The sequence below is a fragment of the Xenopus tropicalis genome, chromosome 1 (genome assembly GCF_000004195.4).
Source record: "Xenopus tropicalis strain Nigerian chromosome 1, UCB_Xtro_10.0, whole genome shotgun sequence".
Classification (NCBI taxonomy): Eukaryota; Metazoa; Chordata; class Amphibia; order Anura; family Pipidae; genus Xenopus; species Xenopus tropicalis.
In genome coordinates this window covers 44,844,848-44,872,358 of record NC_030677.2, presented here as the reverse complement: position 1 = coordinate 44,872,358, position 27,511 = coordinate 44,844,848, and the positions used below count along the sequence as shown (strand labels likewise).

At 37.9% G+C, this 27,511-nt stretch overlaps 1 protein-coding gene across 1 annotated transcript; it reads right to left on the bottom strand.

Annotated features, from left to right (window-relative positions):
- casp3.2 (caspase 3, gene 2) lies at positions 1-27,220 on the bottom strand. Its single transcript, NM_001127428.1, has 8 exons — positions 27,140-27,220; positions 25,594-25,647; positions 15,046-15,141; positions 12,787-12,923; positions 7,844-7,972; positions 4,765-4,940; positions 3,069-3,189; positions 1-2,498 (listed from the first exon to the last, which is right to left on the bottom strand). The coding sequence occupies exons 3-8, from the start codon at positions 15,117-15,119 to the stop codon at positions 2,269-2,271; spliced, it is 867 nt and encodes a 288-aa protein (NP_001120900.1). The 5' UTR covers positions 15,120-15,141; positions 25,594-25,647; positions 27,140-27,220; the 3' UTR covers positions 1-2,268.
- Between the last annotated feature and the right edge of the window lie 291 nt (positions 27,221-27,511).

Sequence of the window (27,511 nt, the reverse complement as noted above, 5' to 3'; positions counted from 1 at the left end):
TACAATAGACATTTTAATGACACTGCACTTGTAAACATACATATTTAGAACACCCCTTTACAGAAAACATGCTTTACTATACACTTTCATCATTCAATGTTAAAAAAAAGAATCTACTGTCCACGATTCATCATCAACATTTCAAATGCTTCTACAACTAATTCATTATAGCTTCCCTTTAAGAATCTTAAATTGTGACACAAAACACCACAACAGTCCATTTAACTACATACCTTCCTTTAAACATATCCTTTTCATTTTTTCTAGTTTTTTTTCAAGTTTATAAAATAAGAAATGTCTTGCATGAATTTTCAAGTATTTGTAGATTTTATAACATTTACAAGGTTTGATGTACAAACAAGAACCAAGAACGTTCCCACAAATATATAGTTCTAGCACTACTGTAAAACTGTGGCTTCAGTAGCATGCAACATAAGTGTTTTACGCCTAAAAATGGTATAATTCAGTAGTACCAGCAGTGGTGATCAAAAAAAAATGTATGTACTTATAGTGAGTGCTACAATAATGTGTTTATTCATCTGCAATCTTGTTATAAGCTAAAAGGGGGTTCTGACAATAGATAAGAACACAAATGAAAGGCCTGAGTTCAAGAAGTCGGAAAAGTTCCTGCCTTGTGTTTTATGAGAGCACTGCTGTTATTCTGCATGTTTTTTCCTATAATCCCTGCCATAAAGTATGATAGAACTGTTGATGGTGTCAGAAATAAAAGAAGTACAAGCAATATACTCACTTATACAGGTACAAAAAGGTAATGTTTAGCGGTGTGTAATGTCTGTTGTTTTCCCAATATGATGTTATAATATTAGTGTTCAGGTACAACAAAATGCTTTAATCACATCTATACTGCAGTAGCAAGTTCACCCGTGGACTGCTCTGTTTGCCTGCTGAATATGTAAAGGACATTTATTGACAAATAAACCCCACAAAAGGAGTGAGTGGTCTTGCTCTATTCTGCTCCCAGGATATATACTGTATATCATAAGTATATGTGTGTGTTTTATTTAGGGTGACATCATGGGTGTGGGGATATGGCGTTGTGGGGTGGGGGGAGCAAAGTCATCACCGATCACCAGGTTAATGTTACTGAGATTGTTACTGGCTTTGACCCAGTAGCTTTTCCAAAAACCGGGCTGTCCGGGTCAAAACTGGACAGGTGGCAAACCCTAGTTTTATTATTTGGTGCTGTTGGTATACAGTCATGGTTTCTTATGGAGAAAATCTGTAGAGTAATGTATGTATGTATGTATGGATTGATGGATGTATGAATAACTTTATTTATATAGAGCTACCAGGATTCACAGTTCTGTACAATTTAATGTATGAATATATGTTATACTGGAAACTCTGAATAAAATATTTACTTGATATAAGGATGTTTTGCAAACAGGGAAAGAAAATTACCTGGAGTGTCTTTTACATACTCTATTTGTCTTTAAACAAAGCAACTGGCATATAATATCAGTGGCTTTAAATTACAAAATAACACTAAAAACACACAAGCCAGCCTGCTTGTATATAAAGGAACCTTACTTTTAAAATCCAGAAGGTGACTAAGTGAAATGGTATATGTGTGCTAAGGAACATGTAAATCCTTTAGCCACAGTCAAATGTGGCGTACTCTCCACACACGTGGTGTACAGGCACAGCATTGGCCTGAATGCAGCTAAAATAAATGGAAATCGGCCAGAAAAATGTGGAAAAAAATGCATTTGCATCTCTGCTCTGTGTAGCTGCATGCAGGCCAGCGCTGTGCCTGTCAGTGCAGCTATGTGAAGCTGCAGAAGAGAGTGGATCTGCTTCTCTCCCCCTGCCTACAAAACACAGGCAGAGACTGTGGCCTAAGTTTGAATAAAACTGATCTAGTGCCTGGGGGTATGGCAATTATTTTAAAGCAATCTCCTTTGCAATAACTGCAATAAAATGCAGCTTCTACTAAACAGATTCATTATCTGAAAATCAGAATTTGGATAGTGTACTTCATTTAAACAAGAAGTAAAGTCGGATGGTAATTCTTCAACGTAAACATAAGTAACAATTGATTGCTCTGGTGTTTTCTGACCTGCAAACTGCCAAAGCTATAACTGTGCATGTGAACTCACTATTATTTTTGTCTGTTGCAAAATCTTCAGATTCAGTATGACTGTAGGTTCCACTTCTATGGAATGAAATGAGATTTGATTGCCGATGGACTGCTGGGTGCATCCTCCTTTGTTACATGATGCCGATATACGTGCTAAATTCCTCTCTTTACTTTAAAAAGTAAAATGCTTTTGTGAGCATGGACACAACACAAGGAATTTGTTTCTTTGCATGAAAAGCTTGCTGAGTTGAACAAGACTCAAATTCTAGAGCTACCATATGATTTACACAGGTCAGAATCTGGATAAGTTCAAGATGTGGTCCATATAATTTTATCATTTCGCACAAGGACTGGATGAACCAGGAACCATTCATTGTGTTTCTCCAGGAATAGTACCCTAAAAAGAAAACACAAGGTTAAAATGACATAAGGGCTAATGTTGTCCTGCCATGTAGTGGGTTGGCTGTATTTTCACAAGAGCTGGTCCTGGTGTCAGGGATTGTATGAGATACAGGCAGTTAGGAGACCTGTCACACTTACAGTGACATGTAGGAAAGATCTTACATGTCTTTCTATACAGATTATTAAATATGATCTATCTCCTTGCAGCCTGACCCATTATTTTCTAGGTCTGGTTCTTCCATTAAGTACAACTTTCACTATTTGCTGTCTCTCTCCAAATACTTCCTTGTCTGTATGTGAATAAAATCTGAGGGAATTGTAAATACAGACTACACTGCTCAGAAGCTTAAACAATCAAAGCTATTCCAGCTGTATTAAAGAGAATCAAACACTTTATCTCTGACAATTGCTACAAACAAATAAAAATATTATAAGTAATTATTTAAGGCAGAATAAGTTATGGACCAATTATAACACTGTGCAGCTGTAAGAGAATTAAACCCTGTAAAATAAGATGTATCTTTCCCATAAAGCAGTTATCGTTAAAAAGCCAAAATTCTCATACCAGGAACTGTAGAATAGGCATATAAGAAGTCAGCCTCAACTGGAATCCGCTGAATCTCTTCCCCTAGTTCACTGCCACTGTCTGTTTCAATGCCTGAATCAAGATCTGTTCCCCTGCATGCCTTTGGAAATAGAAACATCCAAAATAAAAACATTTAACAAAAACACATTTCACATTTTATGGCAAAGTGTCCATAACAGAGTTAAATGATAAACACTGCTATCATTGCACAGTATTAGGCTATTATTATACTTATACCTATACCTTATACTCTGCTATTAACGATAGTAATATGAATAAAGATATCAGAAGCTATGTTAAAGGAGAAAGAAAGGTAAAAACTAAGTAAGCTTTATCAGAAAGGTCTATGTAAATACAGCCATAAGCACTCACAGAAACGCTGCACTGACTTCTCTGAAAAAAGATTAGTTGTGTCTGTAATTCCTGTGCCAGAGACACGCAGCTTTCTGTTCTCTGCTCTTTTCTGCTCCCCCCCTCCCTCAAGAATGCTAAGAACTCACTCCCCCCCCTTAGGAATGTGGATCTGAGCCAATCAGCAGGAAGCTCATAGTCTTACTAACTGAGCATGTTCACTTGGTCTGGGTGTCTGTGCAGGAGTGAGGCATTATGGGAACTTTCTTTTCACAGCTTCCCCTTTAAATTAATAGGATATTTTGAGACAACTTGCAATTGGTTTTCATTTTTTTGTGGTTTTTCAGTTATTAAGATTTTTGTTCAGCAGCTCTCCAGTTTGGAATTTTACCTTAGCTACCATACAGAGGTTTAAATGAGAAACTGGAATCCAAATAGAGGAGGGACTAAACAGACAGATAAAGCATAAAAAGAAACAATAATAAAATTGTAGCATCACAGAGCAATAGTTTTTTGGCCTTTGGGCCCAGTTACCCGCGTTTGAAAGCTGAAAAGATGTTGAAGAGAAAGGTGAAAAATTCAAAATCTATAAATGATAAATAACGAAGACCAATTTCTAAGTTGCTTGGAATAGGCCATTCTATAGCAAACTAAAAGTTAAGTTAAAGGTGAACCTCCCATTTAAGAGGCACTTTTCACTTATTATCTTATTCTGCCTCTTTCTGGACTGAAACTAAAAATTCTATCTGGTGATTTTAAAACTGCTCCTAAGTTGCTAGGGTGTTTAAAGAAGAACAAAAGGTAGTATCACTTGGGGGCGGTGACAAGTTGTGATCCTAGCCACTTGCTGTGTTTCTATTCTTCAAAAACCACATTGGCCTGATGTACATCTATTTTGTGCAAATAAAAGCACTGCAGCCATCGTGGGTAGCGTAGGTGTATATATAAATATATAAATTTGTTATTTTTAACTTGCTCCATTTTCCTATAAGACAGCAACACCTTGGTGCAAGCCAAAACAGGCCAACAGGACTTATGAATGTTTAAATGTTTACCAGCCGCCACTGGGTATGGTGTCCCAAATTAACAGGCATGAGTTGTTTTCATAAGGAGTCCTTCTGTCGTATAACATATAAATTACCTAGATTATATGATAAGGCTAACTGGAGCTAACCAGAGCTGTAATAAAATTAATTTGTACACAAGAGAAGCAAAATTTCAGCTAACAATATGTCAATATACTGTATGTAAATGTTTCACTATAGATGTATATCAATCATTTCCAGGCATGCCCTAAAACTCTACTTGTGCAATTTCTCAGTACCTGGATGAAGAATAGTTTGGGCTTTCCCACAAGAGTCTTGCATCTGTCTCCTCTGAAGAGATCTGTTAGGTTTTTTATTTGTATAGGACCATCAACTCCATAAACCAAACCATCTTCTCCATGGCTCAATATAGCACATACAAAGGAGCTTCTCTTGCTATGATCTTCCTCGGACACTGAAAAAAAATTACATAATGAATCACTGGTTCTGTGTTACTTTTACTTGATGCTAAATTGTTCATAACTTTTTTAACTTAAAGGAACAGTAACAACAAAAAATGAAAGTGTTTTAAAGTAATTAAAATATAATGTACAGTTGCCCTGCGCTGGTAAAACTGGTAAGTTTGCAACAGAAACGCTACTATAGTTTTATATAAATGAGCTGCTATGTCAACACGGGGGCAGCCATTGAAGCTGGGAAAAAGGAGAAAAGGCACAGGCACATAACAGATAAGCTTTGTAGAATATAATGGGGTTTTATCTGTTATCTGCTAAGTAACCTGTGCCTTTTCTCCTGTAAATGGCTGCCCCCATGGCTACACAGCAGCTTTATTATTTAAACTATAGTCTTTCTAAGGAAAACACACCAGTTGTACCAGCACAGGGCAGCATTACATTATATAGTAATTACTTTTATACACTTTCATTTTTTGTGTTACTGTCCCTTTAAACATAAAAATCATTTTATGCACGCCTTCTCGATTTAATGTCAAATCAAATTTATAAATGACGAAACAGCCCTGCACAAAAATGGACAGGGCTGCATGGTAACTGGAACAAGCAAGTCTTTAAATCTGATTGAACCTGTACTGTCATAATGCTGTATTGTAAAAAGATAAAAACATTGTATACATCTGTATTCTATAAACAATAGAATACAACTAAATCCAAACTATGAAAAATACTATTAAAGATGTCCCTGTTACCTGCATTATCATGAACAAATTCCTACCTTACTCACCTGCCACCCCAGATAATCCACAGTGCCCTAGCTATAGCCTTCCAGCCACTGCAGAATTTAAGCGCTCTACTCTACGACCGAATTAGCCTGGATTCGCCCGATACCGCCCACCCATAGGTGGGGGATATCGGGAGAAGATCCGCTCACTTGGCGACATTGCAGATCTGAAGGTGTATTGATCGACCTTTTCTAAGTAACCTTTAGCCTGGTCTTTTTTTTTTCAATTCGTCATTTTAAATTGTCATTAAAATTATAACTTTTTCTTTTTGCCTCTTTGTTGCCATCCTGCACTAGAAAATGCTACCTGGCTGTCTGTGCCACTGACCCAGGCAACCAAATCCAGTTGCAAATTTAATCAACTTTAACTATAATTATATATTCTAAGACAAACTACCTTTTTAAGTAATAGCTGAAAAGGAAAACCCTGAGCATCTTTGATTTATATACCACAGTTATTTATTACAAACATAAAAAATATGTTGCAGAAAATGGAATGGTCACTAGATGGATAGTCTTTTCACAACAGGCAATTGAAAGGCTGTGTGTATGCACACCTCTTCTGTGGTCTGTCCTTAGTCTGAGCCCTTGTCCCCACAATCCCTGCTTGGTGATTATCTGACTCCAATGTTTCCCGGCAGATGGATCTAGACCGTGTATAGCACCTTCTGGACTGATAGAATGCAAAGGGAAGGAAGTGGAATGCATTGCCATTTGGGAGTGGAAAGAAGTGGTTGAGGGAGGTGTGTGGCCAAAATCAACATGTTGGTTGCTATAAAAGGGTGAGTGGAGTGTCTTGCAGTGAGACCGTTCCTAATTCAGGGGCACACGGGGAAGAAAGGGCTGCTGCAGGAATCAGAGCACAGATATAACTGGTATCAGCAGCAGTTATGTATGGAACTGCGATTAAAGACACTACTGCAGCATCTCAGATAAAATTGTTTTAGACCCCTGTCTTGTGGGACAAACGAAAGGCACCAATAGAGGCAACATTTTAACATTGTGTACCAAACTAATTGGGAACGCTACAGTCACTAGTAATCACGCCACATAGATTTGGATATTGTATATCACGCTGTACATGGGACAATACACCAACCATCAATCACTCCACATCATATCAGCCTCTGCACTTTTATGCACTTTATGAATTAATATCAGCCTAATTGATTTTTAATCAGAAAAGGAACTGAGTTTTTAATATCACCTTTCTCTGTGCAATATTATGGGAATTCTCTTGGTCTTTGAGTTAGAATGAATTGTTCCTTGATACAATTATTGTTGTTTATGTATTGTTCTAAATTAAATTATTTAATAAGTTTTCATTAACAAATTATTGATAACCCAGTATATTATTTTTTATTATAAAAATCTTACTGACAGGTGGGTGCTGTGCCCATCAGTAATTACTAAACAGGGTGAAGATCAGATTGGCGTTTTCTCCACCAGCAGAAAAAAGGTCCTTAATGATATAATAATAGTTAAAAGTTATACAAATTTTTGTATCACAAAAGACTCTCACATCAAGGAAAAAATCCAAAAAAGTGCCATATCGAGGGTCACAGCTGAGCCAAGGCATGATACTCAGTGTGTCATGTATATAAAAAAAAAATTTTTGTAACAATGAAATTTGCATTGGTAAAACCTAGCTGCCACATTAAACAAACAAATTTTATATTTTTTAATCACTGGAGGGTCTGAGCCCTGCACATTCAGGGCCAGAAAACAGTTTTAGGTAAGAAAGAGTAAGAACATTCAGTAATGCACCAGAATATATCTTACATGTGTAAGCAGCTGTAGCCCGTGGGATAGGACTGGGGCAGTAGGATAAAATTTATAGTAGGCTAATATTGCAACATATGAGAGTTGCCCAACATGTCTCCTTTCAGTTGTTTTTGGCAGTAGCAGCAGCTGCAGGTGGGTGTTGTTAAAACAGCTAAAAGCTTGTAGGCTGGAGTTAAATATATTATATAAATAATAATTCCCAGAATTTTTTTTTTTTACATTTAGGTCCACAACCGCTAAAGGCAGAACTGCCTAGGGCTATCAGCAGTACAAAGAGTTCTAAGCTGAAAAGAATATATTCATGTAACACACTGGTGAACTGAGGCCCACACTTACTTTTTTTCAAAAGTGTAAAGATGTCGTTAGACTTTTGATCATTGCAAACCTTTACTTTGTATCCCAAACCTGTGAAAGTTTCATGTAACTTGCGAGCATCCACATCAGTACCATTTCGTACTCCCATGTCTGTGGGGGGGGGGGAAAAAAAAGCTGTGTAATATGTAAAGATTATAAACATTATAATGTAAAACACACATATAAATACATATAGGAGAAAATCATATATTGTTAAAGGAGACATTGGCAAAGTTTGCACCTGTCAAGTATCCCTTGGAAATCTATCTGAGTTCAGTTTTTACGCATCTTGAACAGATGAAAAAAACAAACATCTGACCGGCAAACTCTATCTATTGCTCAGTGACCCATAGCAACCAATGTTCCTACTTAACCCCCATTTTTTATTTTATCTTATGCCTTACAGGAGGCGAGTGATCACAAACGCACTATTAAGGAGATTTATTGAATGGTCAAGGAAGCAATTTAAAATTCCCAAGCAGTCACTTAAAGGAACAGTAACACTAAAAAATGAAAGTGTATAAAAGTAATTACAATATAATGTACTGTTGCCCTGCACTGCTACAACTGGTGTGTTTGCCTCAGAAAGACTACTATAGTTTATATAAGTTAGCTGCTGTGTAGCCATGGGGGCAGCCATTCAAAGGAGAAAAGGCACAGGTTACTTAACAGACAAACCCTCATTATATGGGGCTTATCTACTAGTTATCAGCTATGTAACCTGTGCCTTTTCTCCTTTTTTCCAGCTGGAATGGCTTCCCCCATGGCTACACAGCAGCTTATTTATATAGTAGCTTTTCTGTAGCAAAAACACCAGTTTTTTGCAGAGCAACAGCACATTATATTTTAATTACTTTAAAACGCTTTAATTTTTTGATGTTACTGTTCCTTTAAGTGTTTTTTTATGGTTCATATGTAGAAACCCAAAAATGAGTGTTTTGAAGTTCTTGGAAAATAAGTGGCTTGAGTGACTTGTTCTATTGTATTTTAATACAACTTTTTCCTTTTTAGATTAAAGAAGAAGGAAAGGCAGAAAGTTGTTGTAATCACTTACTACCCCAGGCTGGTGCTCCTCCCAGTGCAGGGCCTAGGGCAGAGGGAGCCCAAAGCAATCCCCCCTGCGGCGTGAATGGGAAATGATTTGAAACTAGAGGTAAGCAGGCAGAACTGCGCGCAGGTGAAAAGTACCATGGTGAGGTAGGAAGTGATCTGAAACACTAGAGGGTGACTAACAACTTGGCACCCCCGGTGATTCTACCTTTTCTTCTCCTTTAAATTGTCAAACAGTGTTGTAAAGATAAATGTATTGCTTTTTGTTTCTACATCAAGAAGCAACTGGGAACTTAAATGCATGTATTTGGTGTAAATTGAGGCACCCCAATATTCACAACATAAATATCAAGAAGTTGACTCTCAAGGTCACCTACAGTTTATAGCTCCAAGCAGGCCTTGGAATTCTGCTTGGCTTCTACAAAAATGTACACATTTTATGGCATAGAATTTGCCCAGTAGAAAACAAACAAAAAAAAAAAAAGAAAGATACGCTGCAAATTTAAATCTGTATATCTGAAGTTTAGTACACTTAACAATCACGCTTCTTCTAGAACAACTAGATGGATTTTTAATGAAAAAAAAAAAAAACAATTACACCAACAAAATAAAAAATATATACCCATTTTGTGTCTTTTATTCGATTTACATTGCATTAGTGGAATATAACATAATTGGGCTAATTTACAACTGCATAATAAAAAGCCAATATTGTGAAATTCTATGAAACATGTGTGGAGCACCAATGTGATTGCCCAGCCTGTATAAAGGAGGCATGACTTGGATCCAGAAGCCCCATAAGAAAGTAAAGTAAAGGCATGTTTACATAAAAATGAGGGATGAGCTGGTCGAGACAAGTAGCAAGGCAAACAGGGACACGGTATAAATAGAATGTATGCACGCACGCACTGCCAGAGAGCTCTGTTTACTTATCAAGCTGTAGAAGAAACGTCCGGCACAGCATGTTCAGATTCCCTTTCTTCTACAGTATTTTAGTTAATCTCTTTTTTCTTATGGCATGCCACTAGGTGGCCACAGATAGAGAGTTACTAAGGTAAGCTTCCTACAGCTCCAGCAATATTAACAACACATATTTATAAAGCATCAGCATATTCTGCAGCACTGTAGATACATATACATATAATACCTACAAATAATGACCAATACACGAGAAGGGGGTTAACAAATAATAGCTGCATCTATGTGTCTGGTAGCAGATTCACAGATATGTGTGTTCTACATACAAAATTGGTAATATTTCTCTATAAAACAATCTTTTCTGATGTGGTTGTTGCTGTTACAGAAGAAAATGATGATGCCAGTATGGCTTTAGACTAGGCACTTCTACAGTATGTATATGATGCTCTCCCAAGGCAAAATAAGAATAGCTATTTAAAAAAAAAAAAAAAAAAAAAAACTTATCCTAAAGACTAGTTGGCTGGACAACTTCATTCCTGTTTGCCTATATTGTGCTGCTGCTGCAGGAAATCCTTTACTTGGTGCTGAATATGAGTCATTAGTGTTGACTGTTAGGGCAGAAAGAGAAGATTGGTATTTAACTCCTTACTTATTATTCCAATAAGAACATGCCTTTTCACACTTGCTTGCCTTTCTAACTGCTGTTTGGTAACTAGGATTTAATAATCCTAGTAACTGGGCAACTGTTAGCAGGTCAAAATGGAAGATGAATAGTAGAAAGCGTAAAGAAAAATATAATCAATACAAAATAAGAACAATAATAAAGACCAAATGTTAAGTGTTCTTTGTTTAAATGCTTCAGATTACTATTAGTAGCAACATATTCCCTACTGCAGTGATCAACAACCAGTGGCTCAGGGGCAACATGTTGCTCACCAAGCCCTTGGATGTTTCTCTCAGTGTCCCCAAACCAGGTAGTTATTTTTGAATTCCTGACTTGGTAGCAAGTTTTGGTTGAATAAAAACAAGATTTACTACCAAATAAAGCCTCCTGTAAGCTAATAGTGTGCATGGAGGCTTCCTAATAGCCAATCTTAGCCCTTATTTGGCACCTCCATGAACTTTTATGGTGCTTGTGTTGCTCTCCAAGTCATTTTACTGTGGCTCACGAGTAAGAAAGTTTGGGACCCCTGCCCTACAGAATCCTTCCCAACGGCAAAGCTATTGCAAGCAGTACCAGTATAGCTTGTTATATTGTTTGCACTTCTTGCTCTGACTCCTGAAACAATGTAGCAGAATCCAGCTGATTAAAAGACCTGCATTACTTCCAGAGTCCCTGATATAAAGTTGTTAATCATATATTGCCAGGCAGGCAATTGCTAGAAATGTTTTCATTCTACTCTTCCTAGATGTCACTGTCTATAATTGTGTAGCCGGTTCATAGGCATGGGCATTAGGTTACCCATTCTTATGCAAAACAAGATTTTGGGTGATAGAAAACTTGCCTAAATAATATTGCCCACACAATGGCACCTGCCTGCTTGCTGTGATTGGGAATTTCAAGACTGAAGGAAGCAAGGTTTATTTAATTTATATTGTGTAAGTAGGGCTGGGCGATATACCGGTTAATACCGAATACCGGTGTTTTTTTTAAAACTATATTCATTTTTCAGATACCGCAATACCGGGGTGTCAGGGTACTCACCCGTGCGGGCCGGTCTTGCGCGCCTCCTTGCGTGTGCGTGTCCCGTTGTCCGCGGGACGTTGCGCACATGTACATGTCAAAGTGTGCACGTTCGCGACGTGCTGACGGCGCCGGTTCTGCGCATGCGTGGGGGGTATTTAAAGCTATCAAACGCCTCCTCCTGTGCTATGTTGTCTGCGGCCTTGCCTGGGAAACTAAGCCTGCCTGATTTACATTACGACTTTCTGTTGCCGATCCTTCGCTTGCTTGACTCTGATTTTCAATACTGCAGTAATTATTCTCTAATTTATTAGGAAATAGGGTTAACACCTAATCATGCATGGAAAAAAAAAAATACCGTCAAATACCATGACACCGATATAATTTTGAAAAATACCGTGATATAAATATTTGGTCATACCGCCCAGCTCTATGTGTAAGTAAAGTTTATTTTGCTTGACAAACACTACAGAAAATAATTTGGAATTATTTCTTAGGGTGGCAGGTCCCCTTTTAAAAATTTTTAAAAGTTTAAATGCTGTCTCTCTATTTAAGTTCGTTTCTTTGGAATTAAAACGTAATTCAAACTATCAACTATCACAACTATCAATTATAAGAATAAAAGCACTATGGGTAGTGCTTAAATAGTTTTAACTAGTTACAATTACAGCTTATTCCTTTACCCTGGGTTGGAAGTAATGTTTAACCTTCAGATATACCTCCTTATTTTCTATTTACCCTGCACCTTTGACACACTCTCTCGCATTCAACCATGTTTTAGCAGTACAATACAATAATATTGCTCATGCAGCTCTAGCTTGCCTATTGTAACAGCCCAGCTTCTTGCACCACTGAACATACATTTAATACTGCTACCAGTGTCAATTGCTTATATAGTGCAAATACTGCAGCCTGGAAAAAAGAAATCATCATACCGTGAATAATGTGAACAGTGGTAAAAAGGCAAGGTTAAGGAGGATGTATGTTTGGCACTCCCTTGGACACAGTGTATAACCTTACAAAGATTAACATCAGATGTTAACATTCAGATATGAAATCTTTTTATTGTAAGGGTAGAACTAACACCTGGTAAAACAAATACTAAAGATGCAGTTTTGTATTACATGAGAGTTACAGAACTTCACTGTTTATTCTCCTCAGTACAACAGCTATGTACGTAGTAATGTAATTCAAATCAGTCTACTCAACCTGGAGGAAGTTCTCAGAAATAAAAAAACAAAAGACAGTAGTAATATACTAGTAAACGTCTTACTTGTAGATGACTGAAAATTCTTATTGTTAATGATGAGGCAAATTCCCATCTCAGGGTAATCAGTTCTGTACTTGTGGAGATGAGCAAACTTTGTTTTTTTTTCCATGTCTTTTATATCACAGTTTTGCAGGCTTATCCTACAATAGAAAAAAAGGTTTACAATACAATTAAACTTCGCCATGATTTTAATTCACTCTTAACATTAAAGGGATACTGTCATGATTTTTATGGTGTACTTTTTATTTCTAAATTACACTGTTTACATAACAAATAATTCTCTCTACCATTTAAAATTGTATTCTTGAACCAACAAATGTATTTTTTAGTTGTAATATTGGTGTGTAGGTGCCATCTAAGTGCATTGTGCCTGAGTCTGAGCTTTCAGAAGGAGCCAGCGCTGAAGTTTATCAGAGCACAAGTCACATGGCTGTGGCACTCTGGGATATGAAGAATATGACCAGCTGCCAGAAGCTAGCTGGAGAAGCTCTATTAACTTTTGTGTTTTGAAAAAAATATGTTTACCCATGGCAGTTTAATGCACTGTGCATATATTATTTGATAGTTAGAAAAAAAAAAAAAAAGACTGCCAAAGTCTAATGATGAGTGGGTTGGATATTCTTTTAAAGGAACAGTAACACCACAAAATGAAAGAGCTTTAAAGTAATAAAAATATAATGCACTGTTGCCCTGCACTGGTAAAACTGGTGTGTTTGCTACAGTAACACTACTATAATTTATATAATAAGCTGCTGTGTAGCCCCGGGGGCAGCCATTCAAGCTGTAAAAAAGGAGAAAAGGCACAGGTTACATAGCAGATAACAGATAAGTTCTGTAGAATACAATGGGGCTTTATCTGTTATCTGCTATGTGCCTGTGCCTTTTCTCCTTTGAATGGCTGCCTCCATGGCTACATAGCAGCTTATTTATATAAATTATAGTAGACTTTCTGAAGTAAACACACAACTTTTACCAGTGCAGGGCAGCAGCACATTGTATTTTAGTTACTTTTATACACTTTCATTTTTTGGTGTTACTGTTCCTTTAACTGTTAATTAGACATTTTATGATCTGCACCGACTCCCTCTAATGATGTCATAGATAGGTGGATCAGCCACTAGAGGGGAGCAGTTGGCACAATTACATTACAGATTGGAGGGTCCCTGCATGAATCCACCCATCCAAACCTCGGAATCACTTTAATGGGCCAAACCTGTTGGCACTGACACGCTCATCACTTTTCTTTACCTGTGCTAGCACCACTGGTAGACAGAGGAGTCAGTGGTATAAAAAGAAGTTCTAAAGGATTTCACTTCATCTTCCATAAAATAGCAGTAACGAAAGCAGTCATTTTGCGCAGAAATATATGTCAGTCAGGGGCATAACTACAGCAGACGCAGACCCAGAAGGTATAAGGGGCACTAACTTTATTATATTTAATATTTGTATTTTTTTTTTTTGTTTTGTTTGTCTATGTAAAGTTGGGAGGAACACGGGTCAAAAAAATTTCATTACAGTAATGATGCTTCATTGTTATTTGTATATGACAATAAACTTGAAACTAACTAATGAGCAATTTAAATATATATTGATTGGTAAAACAAGCCAACCTCTGGAAATTTTGGGGGCCCTAAAATGACTTCGCTGTGGAGCCCAATAACACCTAGTTACACCATTGATGTCAGTGCAGCAATACCCATAAGTATATTTGTATATAATCATGAAAGCTAAAATCCTACTTTTAGAGATATAAAATTATTATAGACACAATGAAAACTTTGCCCAGATTGGCTATAATTTATACAGAAATCTCTAGACTTACTAATTGTGTAAAAATGTGATAAATAGGCTGTATCAGGCAGGAGCTGATATCTGAACATAAACAAGTCCTGCTAACATATACCTATTCCAGTTAATACTAATACTAGTCTTTTGGCTTAACAGTTATCTGTGTAAGAGCAAGCCTAAATGTATATGCTCTTTCTATCCACTTCCTGTATAGTCAGTTAACTCTAGGGTTACCGAGTGTCTGATATTCAGAGAGAGCTGTTGAGTCAAAATTCTAAAAGTGATAAAAATAGAAAACAAATGTAAACCTCAAATGTGCTCAGGGACGCACTCTCAGTAAGTTTACATCAATTCAACAGTGCACTTAATTTTAAATTATAGGTTAAAGTGTAAAGATTTTGAACATTTTGCATCTAGATTTTTAGCCATAGTGAAGTTATGGGTTTCATGTTTCTGATTTGAAAGATTACTTACTGCTGATTTGTAAAATATGTTTTTGCATCTGCTGTATCTTCTCCATATTGTACACCATTGTGGGATTCTTCCATCTTGCCTACCAAAATCTATCTCCTAAAAAGAAAAAATATCAATAATTACACCTAAATGGCATTGCATCATCACATATAAAGCAACAGAAGTTCTTGGATGGGCGCTGAGAATGAGGACAGCCTTAAAGGAAAAGGAAAGTTAAATTCCAAATGTTAGGTACCCCCCAGTGATTAAGACTGCTTACCTGATACCCCAGGCTGGTGCTCCTATTAGCAGAAAAACACACCAGCCTGGGGTACATGCAGGTGAGAGTATTTCCCGTATACAGTGTACAGGGTTGGTGCTATACCTGCCCTGTATTCAGCATAAATTATACAAAACCACATAAAAAGACTTCATAGAATGTATCCTTTTAGAAAAAATCTTCTCAGTTAAAACCTTTAACTTTTATGATTTTTCTAACCACTATAGTGGATATTATAGCCACTGTGTTAAAACATCACACACATTAAAACAAGTTAGTGAAAATTCAGTGTAAAATAGTGCAAATCAATTAAAACCAATTAAAAACATTTGCTTTTCTGTTGTTCGTTCACTGTTTCTTTTTATATTCCTTCGGACCCAGACCAGTTACCCTTAAATCGTTTCATCAGACCCAGATCAGTTGCCCTTAACTTATTTAGTGCCATGGATCGTAACCTATATTTCTCCTACATAAATTATTTCCAAGGTGATACCAGGAATGGTTTTAGTTCAAATTTTGTATTCATCCCTTTTGGTATTACAGTATTTAATGTGAATATCCACTTAGATTCTAACCGCAACAACTTCGTGACCAGATTTCCTTCACTTCTTTCATCTATTTTATCAATGCCAAACATTTGAAAATGCATCTGTTTGCCTTCATGTGAATATTTGAAATGTTTATATAGAGGATTATCTTCCTCTTTATTTTTTAGTCCTCGCAGATGTTCTCCTAATCTTATTCTTAACTGTCTTATAGTCCGTCCCACATATAGGGAACCACATTCACATTGTAGGCAATAGATGACATACTGTGTTTGACATGATATATAGGTATCAATACTAAATTCTTTATCACTATTTTTACTAAAGAACATTTTTTATTGCCAGTATACTTACAGGCTTTGCAGCATTTACACGGAAAGAAACCTTTTAGGTTACCTAACCAACATGTTACTTTCTTGTCGTTATTTCTCTTCAATTTATTTGGGGCTATAAATCCCGCTATTGATTTTGCTTTTCTACTTACAACACCTGGTTTCATATTTAACTTTTTTAACACTGGATCCGCCTGTAAAATATTCCAGTTTCTTTTTATGACCTTAGTAATTTGTTTATATTGTACCCCAAAATCTAGAATACATCTAATCTCTTCAGCTTTTGTATTTTTAGAGGTTTCCAGTTTACTTTTTTTACCTTTACTTTTGTTATTACTTACTATTAGGTCACCTACTTTATGTAATGCTGTTTGCAAATCTCTGATTTGGATGTATTTTCATTCAGTAAACACAGTTACCTTGCTGGAACTACATAAATAAATGATGATGAGATGATAGTGGTCTAGCTCTCAGTGTTGTTGCTGAGCAGCTCAGATCAATATCACTCCACAGAACAGAATGGTGTTCAGTTGAACACATTCTAACAAACTGAAACAGGTGCAAAACCAAAAATGATCCAAAAATGTGCATAAATCAGAAGACACCAGTAGAGAATGTGGTTTAGACCGAGTGCCGGCACAAGGTGTTTCTAGCAGCTGGTCAATGCTATAGCCTGGGTTAGACCGAGTGCTGGCGATCTTTTCCTGTGTTTTGTGTACAAATTGTAGCCAAATATTGCTTCTAGCTGCTATGTAGCCCTTAAAATAAGGAACTACTTTCAGGTGTATGTTAATAAACTGGGGCTTCCCTGCTTTCTCACTAGAGCTTCTGAGCTAAGGGTAGATGCAACACAGTCTTACTACTTAGTCACATTGTTTGCTGGGGGACTTGATTTTAAATGCATCACTTATAATGTTAATAAGTAGGGTAGGACTCACGTACAATGAGGGGCCTTGACGTGGCACGTGAGCTTACATATTTTAGCCAAAGTGTGGTACTAACACCTCATTTTTTGTAAAAATTATTTTTAAAGGCAAACTGAGCGCTAGCAATCTTTCTTTCTTTTTGGTCACCAGTAAAGATGTTGTGTTTGGGTGCCAAAACCCCAAACCCACAGCCAGGGAAAAGGATTAAACCATATACATGAAGAAGGGCAGACATTCAATGAATCCAGTGTCAGGCTAAAATAAATAATAATGAAATAATCAATAATTAATCACTCTTTATTAATAATATTACAGGTTCATAAACACGTCTAATGTCTTTTCGTGCTGCTAAGCTCAGAAGCCCCAAACGCTTTTTTTGGACCTGTAATATAGATAGATTAATTATTTTATAACAACTTGTCGATGTTGGAATCACTGTGTGCCTGCCCTTCTTCGTGTATATGGTTTAAACTGACTGGTAAGAGGTCTGATATATGTTCCTCACAGGAAAGTGTTGATAAATGAGAGAAACACTAAACTACTGGGAATCCATCCAGTTCAATATTTGATAAATCAGACTCAAAACCTTTCAATAATATGGGTCACTAAAATAGTGTAGTACTTGTGCGTCTAAGGGTAATCACTCTACATTTAAGGCCATCATTTACTTATGTGGTTAAAGACACAAAGCAATAAGCAATTTAGAAATGGGGAACTATATTAACAAAGTAACCTTACAGAGGAAACTGAACTAAAAAAAACCCAGTTTCCTGTCCTAATACAACAGCAGTCATGAATCAATGAAATTATAGAAAAGAGAGACAGAAAGACTGTTGAAAGATATTGACACATACTGACTAACTTAAACATTTTTTTAAATAGAACTGATTAAATTAGTACAATATCTGCAATAGACCAGACCAATAAGTATCTGTCTTCTATACTGTGCTGAAGTTGCATGAAAAATATGGGGGTATACAAGGCAAAACTTAAATGTATTCAGAGGGACACTTCTTGTAATTTTTCCACTCAGCAGACGTCAGCGAGACCCTCCTGACTTCTAGTTTAAAGAACAGAATGTTAGGTCAAAAACAGAAAATCTGCCCTTAAAATTTAGGAGGAGCATCTTTTTGCTAACCCTGGTAGTGGTGCTTAAGGCTGAAAGTGACTGGGCAAAATTGTTTCACTATGAAAGTGTTTGTGGATTGGCTGGGAAAGTTCTGGACCCAAAAAACAAGTATTAGGATTACAGTACAATAATGTGGGAAATCTATTCCATTTTATGAAAATGATTATATCTAGTATGGGTAATTTGATTATATTGGATACAGATCTATATATAAATAAATTGAACACAGTTCTTGTGCAAGGAGAGAAAATTAGGATTACAGGATAATCTAGTGGGGAATGTATTTAATTTTTTGGAAATGATCATCTCAAGGATGAGTAAGTTATTTATACTGGATCTATACATAAAATCAATAGAAAACAATTCCAGAGTAAACAGAACAAAGTTTGTAGGAGTAGAAAGAGAATAAGATTTTTATCAGTTTTATTTTTAAAAAATTATGAGTATGATACTATTGGTATTCAGAAGTTAAATGCTTAGGGCAATGCACATAGGGAGTTTAGTAGCCCGCACGTGGATCTTTGGGCAACTAATCTCCCAAAAATCCATTTCTGCCACCAATAAAGTGAATCACCAGGAGGAAACTTTTCACGACTTCAGAAAAACAAGACAATGCCATAGAGTGGCAATAGAGTGCCAATAAAGTGAATCTCTGGTGGAAAGGCATCCTGGTGAGATTAGTCGCCTGCAATAGCACAGATTTAACCGCAGGATGCTAATCTCCACCGGCGCAGTCCAAACCCCTTGTGTCTCTTCTGTGGGGAATTATATATGACAGACAAGTTGTAGTCATTTTTGTAAATGTTACAGATTTGCAACAAGGAAATTGTTCTTACTTTTGTACCTGTCAAAAACATTACAGACTAGAATGTGAAGGGGGGAAAAAAAAAAAAAACTAACTTGCACTCAGTCGGCCCACATATATTGGCCTAAATTGATTGATTGATTTAAGGAGCGGTTCACTTTTAAGTTATCTTTTACTAAGTTATGGAATTGCCTATTATAAGCAACTCTTCAATTGGTCTTCATTATTTTTCTTGTACGTTTTGAACCATTTGCTGCCTTCTTCTAACTTTTTCCCACTTTCAAATGGGGGGGGGGGGGGGGTCACTGACCCCAGCAGCCAAAAAGCTACTGCTCAATGTACTTACAGTTTTATTTTAATTGTTACTATTTAAACTTTTTTCTCTCCTAGTCATATACCAGCCTCTCATTCAAACCGTTCCCTGGTTGCTAAGGTAATTTGGACCCTAGCAACTAGATATCTGCTGAAACTCCAAAATGGAGAGCTGCTGAACAAAAAGTGACATAAAAAAAACTACAAATAATAAAAAATGAAGATCAATTGCAAATTGTCTCAGAATAGCACCCTCTACATCATACTAAAAAGATTAACTTAAAGGAGAAGGAAAGGCTAAGTCACTTGGGAGTGCCAAAATGTTAGGCATCCCCAAGTGACTTAAATCGCTTACCTTGAACCCTGCGCTGGTGCCCCTGTTAGGAGAAAACCACAACAGCCCAGGGTACCTGCAGCGCTTCCTCCTTCCTCTTTCTTCTGCGGCAAAATCCGTGGGGCGGCACATGCGCAATAAAGTGAAAAGCCGACTTTCTTGTTAAAGTTCAACTCTTCAATCTACTGCGCATGCGCGCGAAACAGGGAGAAGGAAGCGCTGCAGCTACCCCGGGCTGGTGCGGTTCTCTTCTAACAGGGGCACCAGCCCAGGGTACAAGGTAAGCGATTTAAGTCACTTGGGGGTGCCTAACATTTTGGCACCCCCAAGTGACTTAGCCTTTCCTTCTCCTTTAAAGGTGAACAACCCCTTTAAATATTTGTGCTGCTCAGAGTATATCAGGGGCTCTTAGTGGGATCTGAACAATGACAGCGAAATGAAGAGCATGCTAATTTAAGTAGCCATTACTAAATTCTGCTAATAATGCATTTTTAAACTACTGTAACATTTTTTTCTGAATTAGTCTGAAAGTAATTGTAAACTCTATATTCAGAACTCTAAATAAAAAAAAAAAAGTTTTAAATGTCCCTAACCAGTAGGGTCCCTAACCAGTAGCTCGTAAGCAATATGTTGTTCCCCTTGGATGTTGCTCCCAGTGGCCTTAAAGCAGGTGCTCGTTTTTGAATTCCTGGCTTAGAGGCAAGTTTTGGTTGCATAAAAAACAGATATACTGCCAAACAGAACATCCTGTAGGCTTTCAGTCCATATAGGAGCTACCTAATAGCCAATCACAGCCCTTATTTGGCACCCACAAGACAATGTTTTATGCTTGTGTTGCTCCCCAAGTCTTTTTACATTTGAATTTGGCTCATGGGTAAAAAAAGGTTGGGGATCCCCTGAATTAAAGCAACTGCATATACATTTAGCAGCTAATAGACACAATTTAGAATAATTTCCAGTGTCCACTGTGCAAGTGACATCTGTGTCAGATTCAAAGTGTTTTACACCTATTTAAGCTTGGCGCGAAGGGAACCCTGGAGCTACTGCCTGGTAAGAAGGTGGTTGTAGGTCTAGGGTTCCCCTCCGTCAACAGGCAAAGCAGTTCGAAATGGAAGGTAGGAAGGGCTGAGCAGTGCTGAGCACAGCAACACAGGAGAGAACATTTTAACAAAGTACTATTAATGGGTACTCACTGCGGGAAAAAGCATATGAGTGCAACTGCGTTTGTAGTCATCAACGACCCCTGTAATGTATTAAACTGCCACAGTTTATTCTGGTATGCACTGCACAACTGCACTCTTAGCATGAATACCATACATAGCCAACATTTTCACATTGGTAGTTATGGGGGGTGGTGATCTAAAATGGGAGAATTAAGGCAGTTACCATTCCTACCAAACCGTTCCCCTCAGAGGTACCAAAGACAGCTATAAATCTTTGCCAGCATTCTGTGCTAAATAAAGATGCCCGACACTGTGGCTCGCCACAGCACATTTTCTCATATCCATTTGTCCTACAGCTAAAGCGATGGGTATGAGAAAGCCAGTGATAATTGTTATAATCTGTGCCTACAGGCTGCAGAGATTATTTTTACTATGTTAAACGTATCTGCCCTTACTCATAGGCTTTTGAATAGAAGTAGAATTTCTGGAACTGATAAGTTGTTAGTCCTGAAATACTACTTTTTCAAGGGCTCTCTGGAAGCAATGACTATTTACAAACATGACATTGCAGCCATCCCTTTCAACTGGCCTAGTGTCAATACAGATTCTGGGCTGCTGTATTAGGCAAGCAGAGATGGTGGGTTTTCACCAGTTTCTCCAGTTGCCCTCTCTCACATGCCAATGCTAAACTACACTGCTCACACTCATGAAACTTAAAATTTGCAATCAGTCTTCACCATTTATTCCTTATAGTTTTTGAGGTACATGCCCCCCCCCCCCCCCGCCCCCGCATTGTTCAAACCTCAGATTCAGGCTGTAAACCCCAGTATTTCACACCTTTAAGGCCCTGCATTGTTTACAACTTTAAGGCCTCCAACTGTAGGCTCCCACATTGTTCACACCTCAGGCCATATTCCAGTGCCATATTCTCCCTGCCTTATGCTGCCTGTATATGCCATATTCTCCCTGCCTAATCGGCCTGTGTGTTTCATACTCTGCCAGCCTTATGCTGTTTCTATATACCAAACTCTGTCTGCTCTACACTGCCTGCATGTGCCATATTCTGCCTGCCCTATGCCTGCCACACACTACCTGCTCTATGCTGCCTGTGTGTGCCAAACTCTGTCTGCCTTATACTACCTGTGTGGGCCATATTCTGCCTGCAATATGCTGTGTGTGCGCCACACACTGCCTGCGTGTGCCACACTCTGCCTGCCTTAAGCTACCTGTGTGTGCTCCATACTCTGCCTGCCCAATGCTGCCTGTGTATGCCATACTCTGCCTATCTGTGTGTGCCATATGCTGTCTAAACTATTCTCCATGTGTGTCATACTTTGCCTGCCTTGTGCCCCCTGTGTGAGTCATACTCTGCCTACCTGTGTGTGCCATACACCAACTGCCCTATGTTCCCTGTATCAGCCTGCCCTATGCTGCTTGTGGAAGGTGAACTTGGCAGGGATTTGTTGTGGGAGTTTGTTAGCATTTGGCAATAGTTGTTACGGGGGCCCTAAGATGTGCAATTATTATGTGCTTAGGGTTGCTGTACTACCCAAAGGGGAGACGGAGGCATATTGATTTAAGGGTGTAGCTTAATAAGACTTCTTTCACATATGAGTGATGGGAGATGCCCCTGAAGTGAGCACCAACCATTTGGGTTTTTGCTGTGCTACCACCATTATGGAGGGTATGGTCTGAAAAGCTCTTGTTACAACATGGGTGTGGTCTGAAGTGGGTGCAGTTTAAAAAAGGGGAGTGGTAAAAACTGGCTTCAATATGCCCCCCCACCACCAACACCAACACCACCACCACCACATAGGCTAGAAAAATTCCATCCTTTGGTACCTAAGAAGTTGGACAGCACTGGTCTACATCATACTAAAAATCTAAAGCCTTTCCCAACAGCAAAGCCCTGTTATGAAAAAACTTTTCCCAGGCGGCAGTAGGAATGTGCATTTCTGCGCTCTAGCATGCTCTGTATCTGCAGAAACACACAGTCCAACCAGTGCCTTTGAAAAGTTTTCTGTTTAGGTGGCGAGTGGTCAATTATGGTTACGTCAGGCTTTGAAGGTACATTCAAGCTGGGCACCTAACAAAAAAGGATCACCTGGCTAAAACAGACTGGGGCATACATTGACACACAAATGATTAAATGAATACAAAGGGGTGTGGCAACTTCATTTAAACTGCAAACATCAATGTATTATCTACATCCCATGGTTATGGTGAGACTCGGCACTACAACTATAAATCCTTGAATAAACTTTAAAACTCCTGTACTATATTCTCTTTTACTTTTGTCAAGATGAGAAGCAAAAGCAAACCCTATTTTTCTGTTGTCCTTGGTTTTTGATTGGCAGGTACAGTTTACTAAAATTACCATATTAAGACACACTGATCAGACTGAAAAGAGTATACATGTCCCAAAAGCCTGATAAATGTTTTAGCATGAAATGCTGCTCTGTGCCATATACTGCAAATACAGACTTTTAATTTTCCACTGGAGCACTGTCTAATTAGAGTTTACATTAATAACCCTTATCTTCAACAGACAAAGGCAGCTCATCTATGAGCACCACAGTAGCAGTTCTGTCAAAACTGACTGATGCAATCCTAGTTGAAAAGGTTACCTAAAAATATCTAGTAATCTGTAATATCCAGGAAAGATTCCTTGGGTCATGGGTCAACATGACCCAAACTGCTTAGCAATATTGTTCCAAGTGTAGTTTAGTTTAACAGTAGGTAAAATGAACATAATCTAATGTATTTATATTAAAACAAAACAAATTGCTTCCCCTAACCATTCCCAACACACAAAAAGGTGACTTCATCTTCATTAGCTAACAGCACTAAAATAACCCTGGAAGCTTTCCTCTTGGGAGGGTGATTATATTCATGCAGCAGTGGAACAATCCTGACCTCTTTACAATTCTGTAAACATGGTTGCTGATGTCCTGGTGTGGCCTTTGTTATGCTGCAATGCTAATACAGGAAATTCATATTCCTTAGTTGATGTAATTCACTAATTCCCTACCACCATTACTATTTACTTTCTTGAAAAGCTGAATTGTAGTTAAAGGATCAAAAAATATTCAGAGGTAAAAACTAATAGAAGGTTTATAACATATACAGTTCTAAAGGAATGGTTTCCCCTAAATCCTGACCAATTTGATGGTATTCTGTGGGTACCTGACCCGATGCAGAACTCAAACCTGAATCGAGAGAAATATGGAAAGATCTTTACACAGTAAGCGTACAGCATATTTATGAGCACGGAGGGAGGGGGGGGGAATGGGGGGTTAAATGACCAATAATCCATAAAGACAAATAAAGCATTGCTTTTTTTTTATGTTATATTTTCTTCAGACCTAGACTGGGCATGGTAAACTAAGGAAGCCTAGGAATGGTAGGCCCTGGGGAGTGTGCATATTAACACATCATAGGAAACCCTAAGGGGTCTCTACCAAAGCATAAAGGAGAATGACTGGATAAATAAAGTGGGTGGAAGAATAGGCTGACCTAAAAGAAGAGAGATAATATGTATTCACTGCAGATCCAGGGATCCCTTATCCGGAAATCCATTATCCAGAAAGTTCCGAATTACAGAAAGACCATCTCCCATAGACTCAATTATATGCAAATAACTCTAAGTTTTAAAAATGATTTCCTTTTTCTTTGTAATTATAAAACAGTACCTTGTACTTAATCCCAACTAAGATATAATTAATCCTTATTGGATTAATTATATAGCAGACTTAAGGTATGAAGATCCAAATTATGGAAAGATCCCTTATGCGGAAAACCCCAGGTCCAGAGCATTCTGGATAACAGGTCCCATACCTGTACAAGGATCTCAGTCCACACACCACTGGCTTTTTTGCAAAATTGTTACTTGGTTTTTAATATAAACTTTATCAAGATAATTCATCAGACTGATATAACCTGCAGCTCTCTAATTACAATAACATGATATATGAAATGATTATTGGAAAGGGTTGCTCAACAAATGCTGAGAAGCAAAGGAAGGGGGGTCTATCTATATGAATCCCTTACTGGGAAGCACCTTCATGGATGTTAAAATAACACATATAAATAAACATCAGTAAAATGCCCATTTGTTTTCTACTATTATGCCTAACACCCTGACTGCTACCTACACTTTCACCTCAGTAGTCTTACAAGGCTCCTGCCCTCATGTTTAGCTCATTTATTCCTTCTCCACATCCCTAGATCAGTGCTGACAAAACTAGTGACTCTTCAGCTGTTTGCAACAACAGTTCACATGAACATCTGAGAATGTTAGCAGCTGTACTTTATATCAGAGCAAAGGCCCAATTTTTAACACTTCTGATCTCCTAAATCCTGACGGTTTCAGTGTGTGTGTGTATTTATATACATTTTATATAAGCTTTACATTTAAAGTACTTATCACTGACTTCAAGTGACTTCCCACTTATAAAATATTCCTCCTATATGTCCCCTGTAATAAAGCTTTGAAGTTGAAGAAGAAGCTCACTAAGGCTAGATTAATAAAAGCTCCAGGCTGCCAAATGTAAATCGGTCATTGGACTGGGTTAAGTTTACCAATGTTGAAAAACAAGTTGCCCAAGGGAAAGGGCATGTGGTAATAACCAGAGATATAGCTAGATAGATAGAGCTCAGTGATGTCAAATATAAGGATAATAGGAATACACTAAATACACTATATATAAGTTATACATAGTTAGAACAGATACAGGTACTCACCACACTCCAAATAAGTTCTGGGTGCTTCCCAAACAAGTCAAATATCTCCACGAACTGGAAGCACACACGGAGAAAAAAGAAGGGTTTATTGATGATTCACATCATTCACCACATCGGTGCGTTTTGGTTCGCCACAGCGGTTCAAAGAGAAATGAAACATGTTGATGTTTATACACAAACACACAAGCCTCCACAAGCTAATGATGATACTTATTACATGAATCATGTCACGGTCAGTGAAAATAATCTTATCTACTTTATCAACAATTTGTTTGCCTTGCACAGGTACATGTGTAAACTTGTAACTTCAATATCAGAAATAACAAACTTGCATTCTTAAAGGGACACTATACATTGAAATATACAGGCACTGGGCTGAGATGCCCACTCTGTGGTGGAGAGGACACAGATCATATACTGTACCTAGATATGAAGGGAGTTATTTTATATATATTATATCTTTATCTTATACAATAAAACTGACTGGATAATAAAAATTAGGACAGAAAACATAGCACTCAATCTATATCTTTTACCTTCCTAGTACAAGAAGTAGACTGTCCCTCTACCACAGTGTATTATAGGATTATGATCTAAATGAAAAATGTGTGCTTCAGGATACTTAGGGAATAATGTACCCCATGCCAGCCATTAGTGAGTTACATTATTACATGTACAAGTCCCTTGTGGGCTGTGCAGATTTTTCACGAGGCTTGTACAGTGCTCATAGTGACAGAATAATACATGTATCAAAAACACGAAAAAAACATTCTATTCTATGTTCTGTACTTATTAGTAAATGGTTTCCTCTAAGTTCCATGGACTGTTAAAAAGCACCTGTACTCAACACCCTGGTCTACTTGTGTTTCATACCATGGCCAACATACACAAATGTACACGAGTGTATGATTTTATAATTACTTATTAGAACACGTGCCTAGATGCTAGTGAAATGTGCACATATGGACAAAGGGCACAGCTGCACCAAAGCATGTAACTATAATTCCTGCCATAAAGCAAGACAGGACTGCTGTGGTATGGCAGGAAAAACAGACAATAAAATAACTACCAGGAAACATTCTGATATGGAAACACAAAATCAAACATTTTCAAATTTTACATGCTGCTTTCAGAAAGAAATAAACAACAATTTACTATTTTAAGGAAGTGCTTGCAGAAAATATATGCTCATAGGAAGTTGGTTTTTTTTTTAATAATTTACCTTACACGAATTAGAACAACGGGAGCTGATAGAGGTGCCTTACAGGAAACTACAGGCTGCCTGTACATAAGAATGAACTTATAAAAGCTAGTTAGCACACACTAGCCTGGGTACTCAGTGCCAATGTGTTCAAAAGTCTGGTACAAAGAATATTTAAAGCAGAAAAGAACACATTATAAAGGTGTATGCCACGTACATAGAGAATGTAGCGCCTCTTGTCATTACAGCACATCCGACATAACTTGTTTTCCTACCCGGCGGGCATATAAATACATTATGTATGTGTGTATATAAAAATACCGCACTAGGATTGTGCACACTTACCCAGAGACAAGGCGGCTATAGCGGAGAGTACAGTACAGGCTGCTCCGTTCCTTCCTTGCTGCTTTTGTGTCTGGCGTGTTTTTCCAAGACAGCAACAACACAAGCGCTGACCTCACACAAAATAGTAAGGGAGGGGGGTTTAATCCAGAGAGACAGCCTGATTGGTCGAGCGCTCGCCTATCCCAAGCTATCTCAGGGGAACCTGTAAACGAACAATACGGAAACGTTCCGACCAATGGGCTGGGCCTTAAACGGAGCAACTGGTGACGTAACGCCATTCTGCCAATCAGAAGCGGAATGCTGGCGAAGTTACCTCTATATCTCCATGGCAGGGATATTCCTGCTGGGTCTCCAGCTCTTACATAGTTAATG

What these genes read in the sequence shown, in the direction of transcription:
- casp3.2 (NM_001127428.1), bottom strand. Translation starts at nt 15,119, where the DNA reads ATGGAAGAATCCCACAATGGTGTACAATATGGAGAAGATACAGCAGAT. An exon ending in GAATTTTCAGTCATCTACAA is followed by an intron (nt 7,973 to 12,786) that starts GTAAGACGTTTA and finishes CCCCCCCCACAG; the next exon opens with ACATGGGAGTACGAAATGGT. An exon ending in CCAAACTATTCTTCATCCAG is followed by an intron (nt 3,190 to 4,764) that starts GTACTGAGAAAT and finishes CTATTTCCAAAG; the next exon opens with GCATGCAGGGGAACAGATCT.